This window comes from Ochotona curzoniae, unplaced genomic scaffold (assembly GCF_017591425.1).
Source record: "Ochotona curzoniae isolate NIBS_2020 unplaced genomic scaffold, NIBS_Ocur_1.0 contig_3190, whole genome shotgun sequence".
Lineage (NCBI taxonomy): Eukaryota > Metazoa > Chordata > Mammalia > Lagomorpha > Ochotonidae > Ochotona > Ochotona curzoniae.
The window spans coordinates 742,814-758,110 of NW_024465751.1; the positions used below are offsets into that span (position 1 = coordinate 742,814).

Sequence of the window (15,297 nt, forward strand, 5' to 3'; positions counted from 1 at the left end):
ACCCAGGATCGACAGGTGACCCCCGCGTGCAGCACGCTGGGGCCCGTGGGCGCCATTATTCCCCAAGCAGTACAGTGTCTCAGCAGTGTTGGGGGGGTCCCTGTGGTTAGGAATTCTAAGTTAGGTAGGAGCCGTGTCAGGCACCGTGTCAGGCTTTTCGTGTCTTTGGTGTTCGGGGAACAGTCGCCCTGGGAGAGGCAGAGAGAACCTTCATCTGCTGGGTCACTCCCCGAGTGGCCAGGACGCCCAGGGCCATGCGGGATGAAGCCAGGAGCTTCTTCAAGGTGGCCCTCGTGTGGGTAGGGGCCTAGGCTTTCAGGCCGCCCTGCGTCGAGTTCCCAGGCTACCGCAGGGAACCAGCACCTCCGGGGATGCCCGGACTGCAGGTGGCCTCCACCCTCCACCCACTCTTCCTCTTTAGCCTGGGGCTCTCTGCCTAACTGCTGCCCTTGCCTCAGCCTTGTCCCGGGTGGCCTTGTCCCGGTGGCCTTGTCCCGGGCGGCCTTGGCCTTGTCCTGGGTGGCCTTGTCCTGGGCAGCCTTGGCCTTGTCCTGGGTGTCCTTGTCCCGGTGGCCTTGTCCCAGGCGGCCTTGTCCCAGGCGGCCTTGTCCTTGTCCCGGGTGGCCTTGTCCTGGGCGGCCTTGTCCTGGGCGGCTGTGCTCTTCAGTTACGATGTGGCTCAATGCTTTTGCTTCCATTCTGGTCTCAGGGTTTCGTTTCAGGTCTCCCCCTTGAGGTGTCTTGTATTCATTTTCTGAGGAGATGTGGAGTCTTGGAGGTGAGGACCTTGTTTTCTGTTTTCTGACTGTGGGAAACAAGTTGGCTGGCAGCGGGGGTGGAGCCGTGTGCCCAGGCAGGTGTGCAGCCCCGGGGAGGCGATAGGATCGCAGGACTGTGCTGTGAGGTCCTGCTGACTCCTCACCTGCACCTGTCCTGCACCCCCCAGCCCCCCGTGGCTTCTGACTGTGCCTCTGAGGCAGGGTGCCTTTCCCTCCTTTGGGGGAGATGGAGAGTTGGGGCGTCAGGAGCTTTCCCTGTGCTGGGGGTCGGGTGCCCCACTGACATGGTCTTTGCTTGCTTGGGCGTGTGGGGTGGGTGTGACAGGGTGGACCTGGCTGGCAAACCCCTGGGTGAACACTCGGATTCCTGTGTCTGTTACCTTTGACGCTCATTGAAGCTTCGGCTGGATGCTGACATGATCCTGGTGGCTTTGGAGCGTGAGGTCTCTTGGGTGAGGATAATAAACCCGTTGTTTAAATACCTCCTGCTTACCAAAAGCCCTGGTCTTATCGGGCATGTTGCGTCTGGGTGCAGTGGGGCTTTGAAATGGTCTCTCTGAGAGGGCCGGGTTGGAGCCCAGACTTGAAGTTCCTGAATTCATAGGAGAGGTGCTACAACCAGAGGGCAGGCTCCTCCCAGCCGCCCCTGCCCCGCTCCTGGGGCCCAGCCCTCTCTTGCCCCCTTGGGGACGTCTGTGTCACTGGACCTGTTCCAGCTCCCTTGGGAGCTACAGGGTCTGGGGCTGTAGCAGGGTGCGGGGGTTGTGGAAGGGCGGCCCACCTGGCCACCACAGAGCAGGCTGTTTGACAGCTGGCTCAGCCATGGCAGGCTGGGCGTGCTGGGCTCACCCTGGGGCTGCACGGCCCATGGCCTGGCGGGGTGGTCCGACTTTTCTGAGTGTCCCATTGGTGTAAGCCAGGTGTTTGGCGGCTTCCCCCGCACAGTGATGTTGCTTCTGTGCCGTGGGAGGTTCACGTGGGAGACGCTGGCTGGGAAGTGCGTACCTTTGTCCCTTCCCACGACCGGTCTACGCAATGAGGCGGCAAACAGCACTGCCCCTGTGGCGGGATTCTCAGGGAAGAAACCAAGTTGCTTGCCAGTGTCCCTGGGGGAGTCCCCTTGTCCTCACTGCTGGCTGGCTTTGGCCAAGGGTTGTGCCATTGCGTGTGGACATGTCTAGATGGCCACTAGGCCAGGTGTGTGGGGAACACATGCCACCTTGTGCCAGGTGCCAGTCCCGGAAGGGTGGCCGCTGGCGGCAGGCTGGGGCTTCGTCCCCTGTGGTTGCTGCTGCAGACATTGAACCATTTTGTGGAGCCAGAGAGACCTCCGGATGTGAAAAGGCAGTTCTTTTAGAGTTAATTTAGAAATTCAAGACACTCTAGAACATAGGTCAGTCTTGTACACTTACAATTTCAGGGTCATGAGCTGCTGCCCACATCTGCCTCCACTTCCTTCCTGGGCTTTTTTTTTTTTCCTTTGGGTTGTTTTCCTAATTTATTCCAGAGGCAGAGGCAGAAGGGAGAGAGAGCCAGTGCTCCCATCTGCTGATATGCACTGCAGATGCCGCTACAGCTGGGCTGGGCTGGGAACACAACCCGGGTCTCCCACGTGGGCGGCAGCAGCGCTGCCATGAGGAGGAGCTGACAGCCTGGACTCGGGCTCCCCAGTACACGATGGGCCAGGCCGAATGCCCTCCGAGTCACTGCTTCCTCTCTGTTTCAACTCCAGGAGCCTGGGGCACACAGCCTTGGGACGCGTGGCGATCACACAGGGCAGTACTCTGGCACCTGCCTTGGCCTGCCAGCCCGGATGCCGACTGCTGCCTGTGACTCAGCGTTGCTAGTTCCCTTCCCAGTGTCCCTGTCTTGGTGGGGCCAAGCAGTGTGAGGTCCCAGAGCAGAGCCTGCCTTCTGGAAATGGTGTCTCATCCACACCGTATAAATGGGAGATAACACGTGCAATTTGCAGACTTATTTGACACACCTTTTTCCCCTCCATCAGGCTTAAAAAAATTTGTTTATTTTTATTTGAAAGGCATTTTACAGAGAGAGAGAGAAGGAGACAGAGAGAAGGTCTTCCATTCACTGGTTCTTTCCCCGGATGGCTGTAACGGCCAGAGCTGAGTTGCTCTGAAGTCAGGAGCCAGGAGCCTCCTCTGGGACTCCCGTGTGAGTGCAGGTTCCCAAGGACTTGGGTTAGATCGTAAGCAGAGAGCTGCATGGTACAGGAGCCGCCACCGTATGGCATGCTGGCACCACAGGGCTGAGGATTAGCCTGCTGCATTGCTGTGCTGTTTCCTGAATGTCTTTTTTCAAAGATCTATTCATTTTGAAAGAGTTACAGAGAGAGAGAGAGAGAGAGAGACAGAGACAGCATTTCCATATGCTGGTTCACTCCCCAGATGTCTGCTGCTGCTGGACCAGTCGGAAGCCAGGAGCCAGGAGCTTCGCCCTGTTCCCTGCAGGGGAGCAGGGGCCCAAACAATGGACCATTTTCCACTGCTCTTCTCAGTGCGACAGTTGGAGTCTGGATTGCAAGGGGAGCAACCAGGCCATGAATGGGTACCCAAGCTGGCAGGTGGTCTTGTCTTTACCCACTATGCCACAATGGTGGACCTATTTTTATTAAACATTTCAATGTGGGTTATAAGTCAAATGATGATCCCTTGGACATAGCGGTGATTTCACTGGTGGCTTTCATGTTGCTGTGGCTGAAAGTGACACACATGACTGCCTGGCATGTCTGTTAGATGATGCTAGCTTGGACAGGGCGTAGAGCCCTCCGAGCACAGCCAGGGAGGATGGGGCAGGGTGCAGGGCCTCCACTGCCCTCGTGGGGGCCTGCAGCAGGCCCTCTCCAGGAACAGATACAGCTGGCTTTGGGGCTGCCTCTGATCTGAGAGGTAGCTGAGAGGTGTGGCGAGCACGCCAGGCCCCTGGAACACAGCTGGGCAACAGCCCCAAACACTGGCCACTCCGAAGCCCACTGCTGCGCTGGGGGAGCCGTGAGCCATGTGCCTGCTTTCCCTCTTAAATCCGCTGAGAGACGCAGATTCTGTGACCTTTGACGTCAACACCGGTACCACTGTGACCGTGGTACTAGAGTGGTATTACATGTGCTGTGGGTGTGGTTAGTGCAGTGACATCATGTGGGAGTGAGCGTGGTTATCGCAGTGACATCACGTGGATGTGTCATGGGTGTGAATACTGCAGTGAGATCATGTGGGCGTGGGCATAGGCGTGGTCACTGCAGTGACATCACGTGGGTGTGGTTACTGCTGTGAGTGATGTCGTGGGCTGCCCAAGGCATGGTCACCACAGTGACATCACGTGGGTGTGGTTACTGGTATGAGTGATGTCATGTGGGCTGGCATAGGTGTGGTCACTGCAGTGACATCATGCGGGTGTGGTTACCTCTGTGAGTGACATAATAGGGCCCCCCTGGTGACTTTGCAGAAGCAGTGCTATGCAGGGTCCTCCATGCTTCTCCACAGCCTCAGTGGACGTGGAGTGGAGGTCCCAACTCACAGAGAATGGGCTATGAGGCTCTCCAGGGAGATGGCCACACTTGCCAGCTGTTTTGGCACTCAGCAACAGCAGACTGACTGCCTGGGACTCTGGCCTGGAGCCTGTCAGCATGGAGGGCACTCTGAGGCGCTGCATGGGCAGGGCGGGAAGGAGGCACCCCGAAGCGCTGCATGGGCAGGGCCGGAAGGAGGCACCCTGAGGCGCTGCATGGGCAGGGCAGACAGGAGGCACCCCGAGGCGTTGCATGGGCAGGGCGGGAAGGAGGCACCCTGAGGCGCTGCATGGGCAGGGCGGGCAGGAGATGTGGCCTTGGTTCCTCCAGGCGTTGGAGGCAGGTGTGGCCTGTACCTGCCCAGCTCTGTGCATCTCAGCAGGTTCCAAGGCCTGGTTCCTCTTCAGACTTCCTGAGCCACTCATTGTTCACGTGGGCTGAAGTCCGCGGGGGCCTAGGGCTGGTTAGAGCTGGTGTCCTTCCTGTCTGCTCCACTGGGTGCTGAGCACCCAGCTGGTCTTTTTGAAACTGCGACGTCCCGCACAGTGACGCTGAGGCCAGGAGCAGTGCCCGGGTGAAACGGCTGCCAGGGCTGGAGTGGGCTGGGAGCTCTGCGGCTTGAGGTGGCAGGCTGCCTGGATCTCTCCTGAGATGTGTTCAGGTGCCTGAGGCTGATGTCCAGGAGATGAGTAGCAAAGGGCACGTGGGTGGAGGCGGCTGTTCCCACACAGGAAGGACGCCCTGACCCCAGCCCCACCCAGGCTAGCCCGCCCCGATGGGGGCAGCCACAGCGGCTGTGATGTTCCCCCTGGAAGCCCCTGGCTGCCACTCCGGGAGGCGCTGCTTCTGCTTAGTACAGAGATGTGGACAGAAGTGGGAGGACCCTGTGGAGATGAGGGCTGGTGGAGAGCTGGCCTGGTGGAAGGAGATTGTAATGAGGACAGGCTGTGGCCAGAGCCGCAACTGCTGCACCTGCTGGGCTGGCCAGGCGCACCTGGCCAGGAGGTCTGTCCCCATGACGATACATCACTGTCACCCAGGTGATATTCCTTCTGTGTGACAGCTTGAGGTTTAACTCTTAGATCCCCGGCCTAGCTCTCCTCTTAGGACAACGGTCTTTCTTTCTAGTGAGTAAGTCACACCAGCAGAGCAGGGCACCTGGCAGGAGTAATGGGCTGTAGCCTCAGGTCCAGTTTTCATTGTGGCCTATTCAGGTGTAGTGCCTGCATCGGCCACCAGAGGGGGCTGCCAGCACGTGTATGGCGCCTGCTCCGGCACGGTCTGAAATTTTTGCCCCCAGCTCCCAGCAGCAAACTCAGCAAGCAAAGCCGTGGCTCTGGTGTAGCTCCGATTTTGACCGTCATCTCTGGAAAAGTGGGGTGGGGTCCCCGGGGGCTCACAGCCCTCACGGTGCCGGGTAGGGCAGGAGGTGGGCAGGCAGTTAGAGTTTTGCACCTGTGTGTCTCTTGGTGCCAGTTAATCTCATCTTCTGTTTTACTTCTCCATCATCAGCTTCACACGTGACCAGGAGAGCAGGGCCTGACATACCCCACCCTCTTAGCTGCGAGATGAGCCCCTGCAGCCTCAGCAGCCCCGGGTCCCTTGCTGACAGCCTGTGCCTCCCACAGGTCCTCCCTCAGTGTGGGCCCAGAGCACTCTGGGGAGCCATGTGCATGGGCCGGGAGGTGGGGTCCTGTCATTGCTCTCCCCTCTGGGAACCCCTCTCCTGCCTTGTCCTTTAGTCTCGGGAGTTTCCTTAGCATCATGGGAAACAACAGGCTACCAGCCTGCAGGCTCGTGGCCCCAGCCCCCATGACCGGCCGGCTGCCTAAGCAGCTGCACGGGGGAGGACTTGCCCCGGGTCCCGTCCTCTCTCTGCCCCTGGGGAGACCGGTGTGTGCACCCTGCCCAGCCAAGCGTCAGCCCGTGGCTGGCTCTGCCGCTGCATGCCTGCCCTGCCTGGCACTGTGTCCCACCTGCACGTCCTCGGCTGGCTCTCCCTCCTCTGTTGGCGTCTTCTCATCGCCTCCAGCTGCCTCACCTCCTCCTGGACACTTCCCAGACAAGTGTCCTCAGGCACACCGGGCCCAGGACCCCGCCCTCCGGCACTGTCTGCGGTGGCCAGTGTGTTCTGTGTGGGTGTCCACGTCCAGCCTTCTCTCCTGAGATTTCTGTAAAATTATTTATTTTTATTCAAAAGGCAGATTTACACAAGGATAAGGAGATAGAAGAAAGATCTACCTGCTGGCTCACTCACTCCCCACATGGCCGCAGCGGCCAGAGCTGAGGCACGCCAAAGCCAGGAGTTGGGAACCGGGAGCTTTTTCCGGGTCTCTCACATGTGTGCAGGTTGCCAAGCACTTAGGCCATCCGCTGCTGCTCTCCCAGGTCATAAGCAGAGTGCTGGGTCAGAAGTAGAGGAGTCGGAGCATATACCAGCACCCACGTGGGCTGTTGGTGCTGCAGGCAGAGGCTTAGCCTGCTACACCATGCCTCCTGTGAGGTGATCCAGGTGACTGGAAACACAGGCCTGGGGTGGAGCCTGGGGCAGCTTGTAGCTTCCTTATCTGCAGTGCCAGGTCATCACACCCTCATGTCTGCCCTACCTGGAGGGAGCTTGGGTGTAGCAGGGCAGGTTGTGCACTGCGTATGTGCCTCATCCCAGGAGCTCGTGTCATATGTGAGATGCCTGTGTTTATTCGGAAGGTTTGCTGACAAACTCTTGGCCAGTGACTTTTCTCCACACAGGTGTATTACCCTTGCTGTCCGACAGGGGGCTCCAGTGTCTTCAGGCTGGGGCACCTTTTTCCCAGTGGCCCTGCCTGCCAGCGCCTGGTGCCAAGGCAAGGGTTACAGTGCCATCCTAGCAGGCTGCTCACGGGGCCAGTGGACCTGGGAGTGAGGCTTCCCTGCCCAGGGCCCAGACCCCGCTGAGTCAGGGCGTGTCCCTGAGTTCCTTCCCTTCACATCTGTGCATGGAGCGAGGGGGAGCCTGCAGGTGTCCGTGCCGTGGGCCACACTTCCACCCTTGGATTGCTTTAGAGGTGCGGGTGCCACAGTGCTACCTAAAATAGATGTGGTCTCAGATCGGAGCAGACACTAGCATCGAACCTGCTTCGTGGGGGTGTGGCACGCGCAGGGAGGGCTTTGTGTAGTTCATTTATCTTCCTTTCCAGCTGTTGCTTCTTTCAGCCCCATCTTTGGTTCCACAGCAGGTGGTTTCGGTGGGGGTGGGGACGATGGCACAGCCGCAGCTCCTTCAAGGTTCTGCAGAATCAGCCAGGGGATAGAAGAAAAAGATACAATGTTGTAAGGAGGTGCTCAGTGGGAGAATTGACTCAGTTATGCCATAGCCAAGCAGCTTAGTGTTGTTAACATGTTTCCACTCTCATTGGGGAGTTCCGGTGTGGGTTACCTAGCCTGTGAGCCTCTCACTGTGTGCCTTCCTGCTGAGAGCTCGTCACCAAGGGCAGTGACAGCCTTAGAGCTGCTATGAGGGTCCCAGACCCCAAATGCCCGAGTCCTGTCTTGCACAGGGTGCCCTGCCCGTGTGAGTCAGACCACCTGGCCTTGCACAGGTCCGGAGCCCTGGGCTGTGTGCTGGTGCCAGAACCTTCTTCAGGAGGCTGAAGCTGGGGTCTCAGCCCAGGGCTGTACTCACCCTGGGCGCTCTCTGAGTCCAGGATCTGGCAGTTAAGGAGGGGGTTCCTCCCAGCAGCTTTCTTAACAGCCCTCGCCCAATAACAGCCACCTCCAGTGGTGCCCAGCAACTCCCCAGCACCCTGCTGGGACCTGCGGGACCCATACCCAGGGAGCAGTGGGGTCACAGGTCCCTCCTTGTCCCTGGGTCGCCCGAGCAGGTGCGGAGGTCAGAGGTGCAGCCAGGACCTGGCTGTTCCCGATTGGGAATGTTTGCACATCAGATGTCAGAAGCGAGGACTTGTTTGTACAGCTATTTTAAGGTTCTCCTTTTTTAATCGTGCAGAGTAGCTAGTTAAAAACTGGCGACTAGTTCGTAGGAAGTGGGTGCCCAAACCCCAAACTCCGGCGATTTTGCTTGTGCTGAATGTGTCATTTTCCCTTAAAATTCTTTTGTTAAGGACAAGCACACAGTAATTGGATCTAAAAATGCATCCAAATTATAGCATCTTCATCAGGAGTAGCTGACAGCATAATTACGACCGCGTCTCGTCTTTTCATATTAGCTGCGAGGAGCAGTGAAAGCGGCCCCCGTGGATATTTAGGGGAGAGGGGAGTGCTGTGTACTCAGGCCTTGGGCTGTCTGGACACTCTGCAAGCACGTCCAGTGAGCGCAGGCCCTCGCCTCCCCAGGGGCCTGGGGGCCTCTGCGGGGTGTGTCCCAGGCTGCAGCACACGCTTGTGGCCTGCGTGACTGGGATAGGCTATGCCAGACTATCAGCTTGCACCTGCGGTCAGCAGCCTAGCAGGACGCCCAGGTGCTCACATGGCACGGGGCAGGTTGGTCCTGCTGCCTGTGTGAAGCTTGACAGACCGCATGGCATGGTGGGCATCCTAGGCCTAGGCTGGGCAGACCTGACCACATGGTCTGCATCAAGCCTGTATCTGTAGGTTGGGGGCTGGTCAGCCCGGCAGGCAGAGCGGCTGGAGCCCACGTCTGTGGACCCGAGCTCTTCTGTGACCTCCTGACGAGCCCCTGGCTGTCCTTCCAGGTGCATCCGGACGCTGCTCCTGGGACCTCCCAGGTGTCTGGGCCCAGCATTCCGCCTTCCCTCTGTTTGCAGCCTGCGTGGTCTGCCGTGTTTCAGCTCCCGCCTTGGTGGACTGCCTCTGCCGTCCCTGCTCTGGGATGCGGTGTGCAGGCTGCAGTCCCTGCTGGAACAGCTCACTGCTTGCTCTCTGCTGCCTGGTCCTGCCTGATGCGTTTGCTACCCTGCATACTGCAAGACCTAACAAGGTCTAGTCTGGTCTTTTTTCAGAAGTGATTTTTAGAATAGTCTGACTGTAAGACTTCGGGATGCTTGCTGTCAATCCAGCTGGCTTTCCTCTTGGTGTCCAGCCGTGAAAGGTGTCTGTCCCCAAAAAGCTGCCTTGTGTTCACCCAGGCTGTCCTCTGTCCCATTCCTCTGCACACAGTGTCCTGCTGAGTGTTTGCAGTGTCTCCCTGGAGGTGGAGCTCTCAGTGGGCAGGTGTCGTGATTGACCCAGTGCCGAGCACCCACATGCCTGGGTTTGTGCCTCTGTGCACAGTCTTGACGGCAGCAGAACAAGCCAGGGGACCGTGCATGGGACGGTGTCCATTTTCAGCGCTCTTTGTCCACGGGTGCCGGGCTCTGCTGCCTGTGGGCACGCACACCTCTGCTGGACGCTGGCCTCCTGAGCACCTCTTGAGCGGGCCCCCAGGGCTGCAGGGGGAGCCCGAGGAGACACTGTGCCCTCTGGTCTCTCAGCGTGCTTCCTCACTGAGTAGGCGCCATGGCTTTGTACTTGGAACACTGAAGCCTGGCAGGCCACTAGCCGGTGGAGGCCACTTGGTCCCCATGGCAGGTGCTTGGTGGTGGCTGCTGTTGTCCCTGTGCTGGGAGCTTGTCTTCCACGGGTGCCGCTGTGATCGGCAGTGTTCACGGGAGCTTCTCGTTGATGGAGCAGGGCTGTGCTTCGCTGAAGTTCTGTTTCACACATTGCTTGTTTGTGGTCGAGCCACATTGGTGACAGTCAGACGAGGGCTCGCCTCCCCAGCAATGCGGGAGGGGGAAGGGGGTGCTGCAAATGGGAGAAAAGTGATCGAGTAGCGGGGAATGGGGATGAAAGGGCAGTGTGTGTATGTTTTAGATGGGGAGAGGGAGAGAAAGAGCTTCCATCTGCTGGTCCAGTTCCCAGATGCTGCAATGGTGGGGCTGGGCCAGGCTGCAGCCAGGAGGCAGAGACCCATCTGGGTCCTCCTGTGGGTGAAGGAACCCAGGCACGTTAAGAGAGCTGGATTGGATGTGGAGGAGCCAGGACTTGAACTGGTGCCCGTGTGGGATGCTGGTGTCACAGGTAGTAGCCTTCCCTACCATGCCACCACACTAGCCCCTTGTCGGAGTGTCAAGAGCATGGTCGCAGGCTGGAGGGAAAGATCTGGTAGGAAGAGGGGTGAGGGCGGAGCGCCCTGCAGCAGGAGCGCCACGCTGTGCGCACAGAGGCCCTGGAGCAGCCTTCCCAACCACAAGGCAGTTTTGCCTTAAGAACAGAAAAACCACAGCCACGAAAGCTGAGTGTGGGTCCCCCATGAGCGTGCCTAGGGGCCTGCCTTGGTGAATGCTGTGGATATTCCCTGCTCCAGCGGGGACCCCGTTGCTCCTCGTGCCCCCCTCACACTGGCAGCAGGGTGGGGCAGGGGTGCTGGCTGCGGGGAGTGAGGCAGATGCGAGGCGTTTTAGTGTGTGTTACCTTGATGAAGTGCTTGAGGCAGGCTGCTTCATAAACGACAGGAGGCTGGTCTGGCTCGTGGTTCTGGAAGTGAGAGGTCTAGGGGCCTGACACGTGACGGCTTCTGAGCATGCTGTGGCAAGAGACGGGGCGAGCGCGTGTCTGTGCGCCTGTCATTCTGTTGAGGAAGCTCAGCTCCGGGACTCTTGCATTCCTCGGAGGACCCCTCTGCACCAGGGGCAGACTGAGTTTCCACCTCTTCCTGCCTCGGGAGAGGACGACATGCCAGCGCACACGGGCTTGGAGAACCCTCCAACTACACCCAAACCGTAGCACGGCACTGGCAGCTGAGAGTCTTGCGTGGGGATGGTAGGGAAGGTGCTGGGTCCCAGCTGCCACATGGCAAAGGCTGGGGGTGTCCCAAAGGCAGCTGCTCGTGGAGGCCGCCAGGAGGTGCTGGGCAGCACGGGTGCCGAGGCCAATGCAGTAGGTGGAGAGTCAGCCTGGCTCTGTGCTGCAGTTTCCCAGGCCTGCTGCACTCCTGCCTGTTTCCTGTGTGGTTCCAGCAGTGGAGGGGTCATTGCCTCTCCTCCTGGGCCACCCACCTCCCTGGCATCCGGAGACTGCACTGGGAGCATAACACGGGCCCTTCTGGCCTCCGAGCATCGCCCTTCCACCGTCCCTCCTCTGCCCTTCCCTGTGAGCTGCTGTTTCCGTGGAAGGACACAGCTGTGGGTGGCTGCCGTGACTCAAGAGGACATCCTACAGGGAGACCTCCCTGTAAATGTGGAGGTGAAATGACGGTTTTGCTCCTTTCTTACAGAAAACACGGCCATCTTCATGTGTAAATGCTGTAACCTGTTCTCACCCAGTCAGTCGGAGCTCCTCTCCCACGTGTCTGAGAAGCACAGGGAAGAAGGGGTTAATGTTGAAGACATCATCATCCCACTGAGGCCTTTGAGTTCTCCGGAGCCGCCCACCCCAGGCAAGCCCGGACATGGTAAGGGCTAAACGGTTGGCGTGTGCGTGGCTGGGTGGGGGCGCCTGCACGGGCTGCCCGCTCTGATTCCTGGGGGCCAACTCCCAGTTTTGTAGGCATTGCAGAAATCTACAAAATCCACCTTTTCATTTCTCTTCCCTTTTCTTCTTTTTTTTGAGATACATTTATTTTTACTTGAAAGTCAGAATTAGAAAGAGAAAGAGAGAGCATGAGTTCGTCCATCTGCTGGCTCACTGCCTAAATGGCTTCAGCAACTGGAGCTGGGCTGGTCCGAAGCAGGAGGCAGGAGGCAGGAGCCAGGAGGCAGGAGCCAGGAGGCAGGAACCAGGAGGCAGGAGGCAGGAGCCAGGAGGCAGGAGCCAGGAGGCAGGAGGCAGGAGCCAGGAGGCAGGAGGCAGGAGCCAGGAGGCAGGAGCCAGGAGGCAGGAGGCAGGAGGCAGGAGCCAGGAGGCAGGAGGCAGGAGCCAGGAGGCAGGAGGCAGGAGGCAGGAGGCAGGAGCCAGGAGCCAGGAGGCAGGAGGCAGGAGGCAGGAGGCAGGAGCCAGGAGCCAGGAGCCAGGAGGCAGGAGCCAGGAGCCAGGAGGCAGGAGGCAGGAGGCAGGAGGCAGGAGCCAGGAGGCAGGAGGCAGGAGCCAGGAGCCAGGAGGTAGGAGGCAGGAGGCAGGAGGCAGGAGCCAGGAGGCAGGAACCAGGAGGCAGGAGGCAGGAGCCAGGAGGCAGGAGCCAGGAGGCAGGAGGCAGGAGCCAGGAGGCAGGAGGCAGGAGCCAGGAGGCAGGAGCCAGGAGCCAGGAGGCAGGAGCCAGGAGCCAGGAGGCAGGAGGCAGGAGGCAGGAGGCAGGAGCCAGGAGCCAGGAGGCAGGAGCCAGGAGGCAGGAGCCAGGAGGCAGGAGCCAGGAGCCAGGAGGCAGGAGGCAGGAGCCAGGAGGCAGGAGGCAGGAGCCAGGAGGCAGGAGGCAGGAGCCAGGAGGCAGGAGCCAGGAGCCAGGAGGCAGGAACCAGGAGCCAGGAGGCAGGAGCCAGGAGGCAGGAGGCAGGAGCCAGGAGGCAGGAGCCAGGAGCCAAGAGCCAGGAGGCAGGAGGCAGGAGCCAAGAGCCAGGAGGCAGGAGCTTCTTCTCGGTCGCCCGTGCGGATGCAGGGAGACATCGGATCCGTCTTCTGCTGCTTTCCTGGGCCTCAAGCAGGGAGCTGGGTTGAAAGTCCAGCAGCCAAAACTCAAAGCGGCCCCTGCGTGGGGTGCTGCCGGTGGTGGCTTAACCTTGCATACCACAGTGCTGACCCCCCAATCCACCTTTCTAACCAAAATGTCAGCAGTCATCGGCTGTAGGTGCTCATGGAAGAGTGTGTCTTTGGACTCCCCACTTCTGTGGAGGCCGTGTAGCCTCTTAGAGCTCCAGCCTGCTGTAAGCAACATGGGGTGTTCAGTGCATTCCTGGCGTCTGCAGTAAATGGACTAACTTCTCCAAGCCTCACTTGCCTCTCTGAAAGGGAAGAGTTACTTACCTGTTGCCAGGGAGGGAAGTGGATGCTACTTTTCAGTCGGCGAGTGTGCCTCGTGCACCCACCCAGGATGGTGGCCAGCACACAGAAGACGAGATAGGAAGGCTGCTTTGTGACTCGGTATGCACACTCTTGGAGCCAGCCCTTCTGAGCTGACCGTACAGGCCTGGAGCCAGGGTTTGCCCTGTGAGGCCTCCGCTCACCTGGGATCCTTCCGGCTCAGTCTGTGAAGTGGGACACTTCCGTCTGCAGCGTCCTGACTGCTCCCTCTGAGTGGCAGGTGCCTGGATTTTAGCCACCATGTCATCCCCATAATTAGGTCTACAGACAGAGAGAATAAACAGCAGAGGAAGAGCAGCTATGAACAGGAGCTCCAGAAGTGCCCCACAATGCCCCTTTTATGGGGTGAGGGGCAGCAGCCAGTCTCCCTGTGGGCAGATGCCCCACTGTAGGACCCGCCGGCCGCACTCATCACCCGTGCCCAGTTCCTGGGAGCATTCAGAGTGGCATCTCTGAACGGGCTGCTGTGTATGGATCATTTGTCTGACACCATTTACAAGGAAAGGCTGCAGGCAAAGAATGCCTGGGTGAGCAGGTCCGTCTGGCTGTTCCCAGGGTGCTTGGAGGGATAGCAGCCATAGATTGAGTTGTTGAGAACTCAGGAAGATCTACTGGGTGGTGTGAGGTGAGAAGTTAAAGCTAGCCCCTGAAGCCTCACTGATAAGAAGGAGGAGCCGTTAACGGGTGTGTGTACCCCCTTCCCTCCAGCTAACACTGGGGGTCGTCCACGGGGAGCCTTGGCCCCTCACGGCCCTGGCCGGCAGGTTCTTTCCAAGCTTGGGGAGAGCAGAAGCAAGATGCACTTCTGTATCCAGAGCTCACCTCTGATGCTCCTTGCTTTGAGCAAAAGGAGGGTGGGTCTCTCACGCCAGGGATCGCGCCCAGCCCACCTAGCCCGGGAGAGAGTGGGGGACCTGTGAGTCCGGGCCCACGGTTGCCACAGCCCTCCCTTCTGAGTGGTTGGGACACCTGGCTTCATCCCAGGTGAAGGGAAGCCGGCTCCATCACTGACTGTCCGGGGTCTCCCTCCCTCTGGGCTGGAACGCTGCACTCAGAAACACGGTGGTCTCTTTTGTCAGCCTCAGGTGACAGATGGCAGTCATGTGGGCCAAAATGGAGGGAGCCTTGAAAAATGACTTTGGGCTGTGCTTCATGCATCTTTGCTAGCTAAGATTTTCTTCTTACTAAAATGAGATGTGAAAAAGAGAGAAGATAGACTTACAATCTTCATTTCTTTGACAAAGAATTGAGTACAGGTTAGTGAAGCTGGTAGAATTCCCACAGGAGCGGTGAGGCACTGCTCTCCCAGGCGTGCTTGGCCGGCTTGCTCCTGCCTGTTTGCAGGGCTCAGTCAGCTCAGGGTCTGTCCCTCCTGGCTGGGACTTCCCTGTCTCAGCCCTCAGACACTCAGGACGCTGTTCTCCGTGGGCCTGGGACCACCAGCATGGCACCTGCCGGAGTCCTGGGCAGAGGACCCGTCTTGTGTCCTTGGCCTTTGTGGTCCTGTCTCAGCCTCCTAGAGGGGGCGCTCTCTCCAGAATCTCACCAGGACCAGGAAACTGCCGATGAAAACCATGAGACCTTCGCTTGGACATCACACTGCTGACAGCATGCAGAAAGTTGGAAAAGCCTTGCTCCTGGTAGTAAGTCAGTTGGTAACAACATCCTGACAGAAAACTTTGAAATGAACATTTTTCTTTGCATAAGCGGTTTTTCCAGGAATATAGCCAATGTAAAGACACAAAGTGTTCATGGTGATTTGTTTAAAATAACCCAAAGTTGGCCAGATGATAGATGTCCAGAAAAGAAAGGTTAAGTGAATCATGTATTATCCTCAGAAGGAAATCCTGCATAGAAATAAAAAGAACTGGGAGACGTTACAGTACCGCGCTGTGCGCCTGGCATTTGTTGAGTGGACTGACAACGAGGTGCTTGGTTGTCTTCAGTGCTGTTTGCTTAGCTTTAACTTCTTACCTGCTGTCCTTTTGTCTCTTTGTGTTGCGTTTTGAATATTATTCTTATTTTCCAGCTCACTGATTCTATTTG

The 15,297-nt window shown here is 58.6% G+C and overlaps 1 protein-coding gene across 1 annotated transcript in view; it reads left to right on the forward strand.

Annotated features, from left to right (window-relative positions):
• Positions 1 to 15,297, forward strand: part of ZFAT (zinc finger and AT-hook domain containing) — a 158,815-nt gene that overhangs the window by 6,981 nt on the left and 136,537 nt on the right. Inside the window, exon 2 of the mRNA XM_040979247.1 lies at positions 11,516 to 11,692. Coding sequence (XP_040835181.1) covers positions 11,516 to 11,692 — 177 coding nt within the window. The remainder of the gene's footprint in view (positions 1 to 11,515; positions 11,693 to 15,297) is intronic.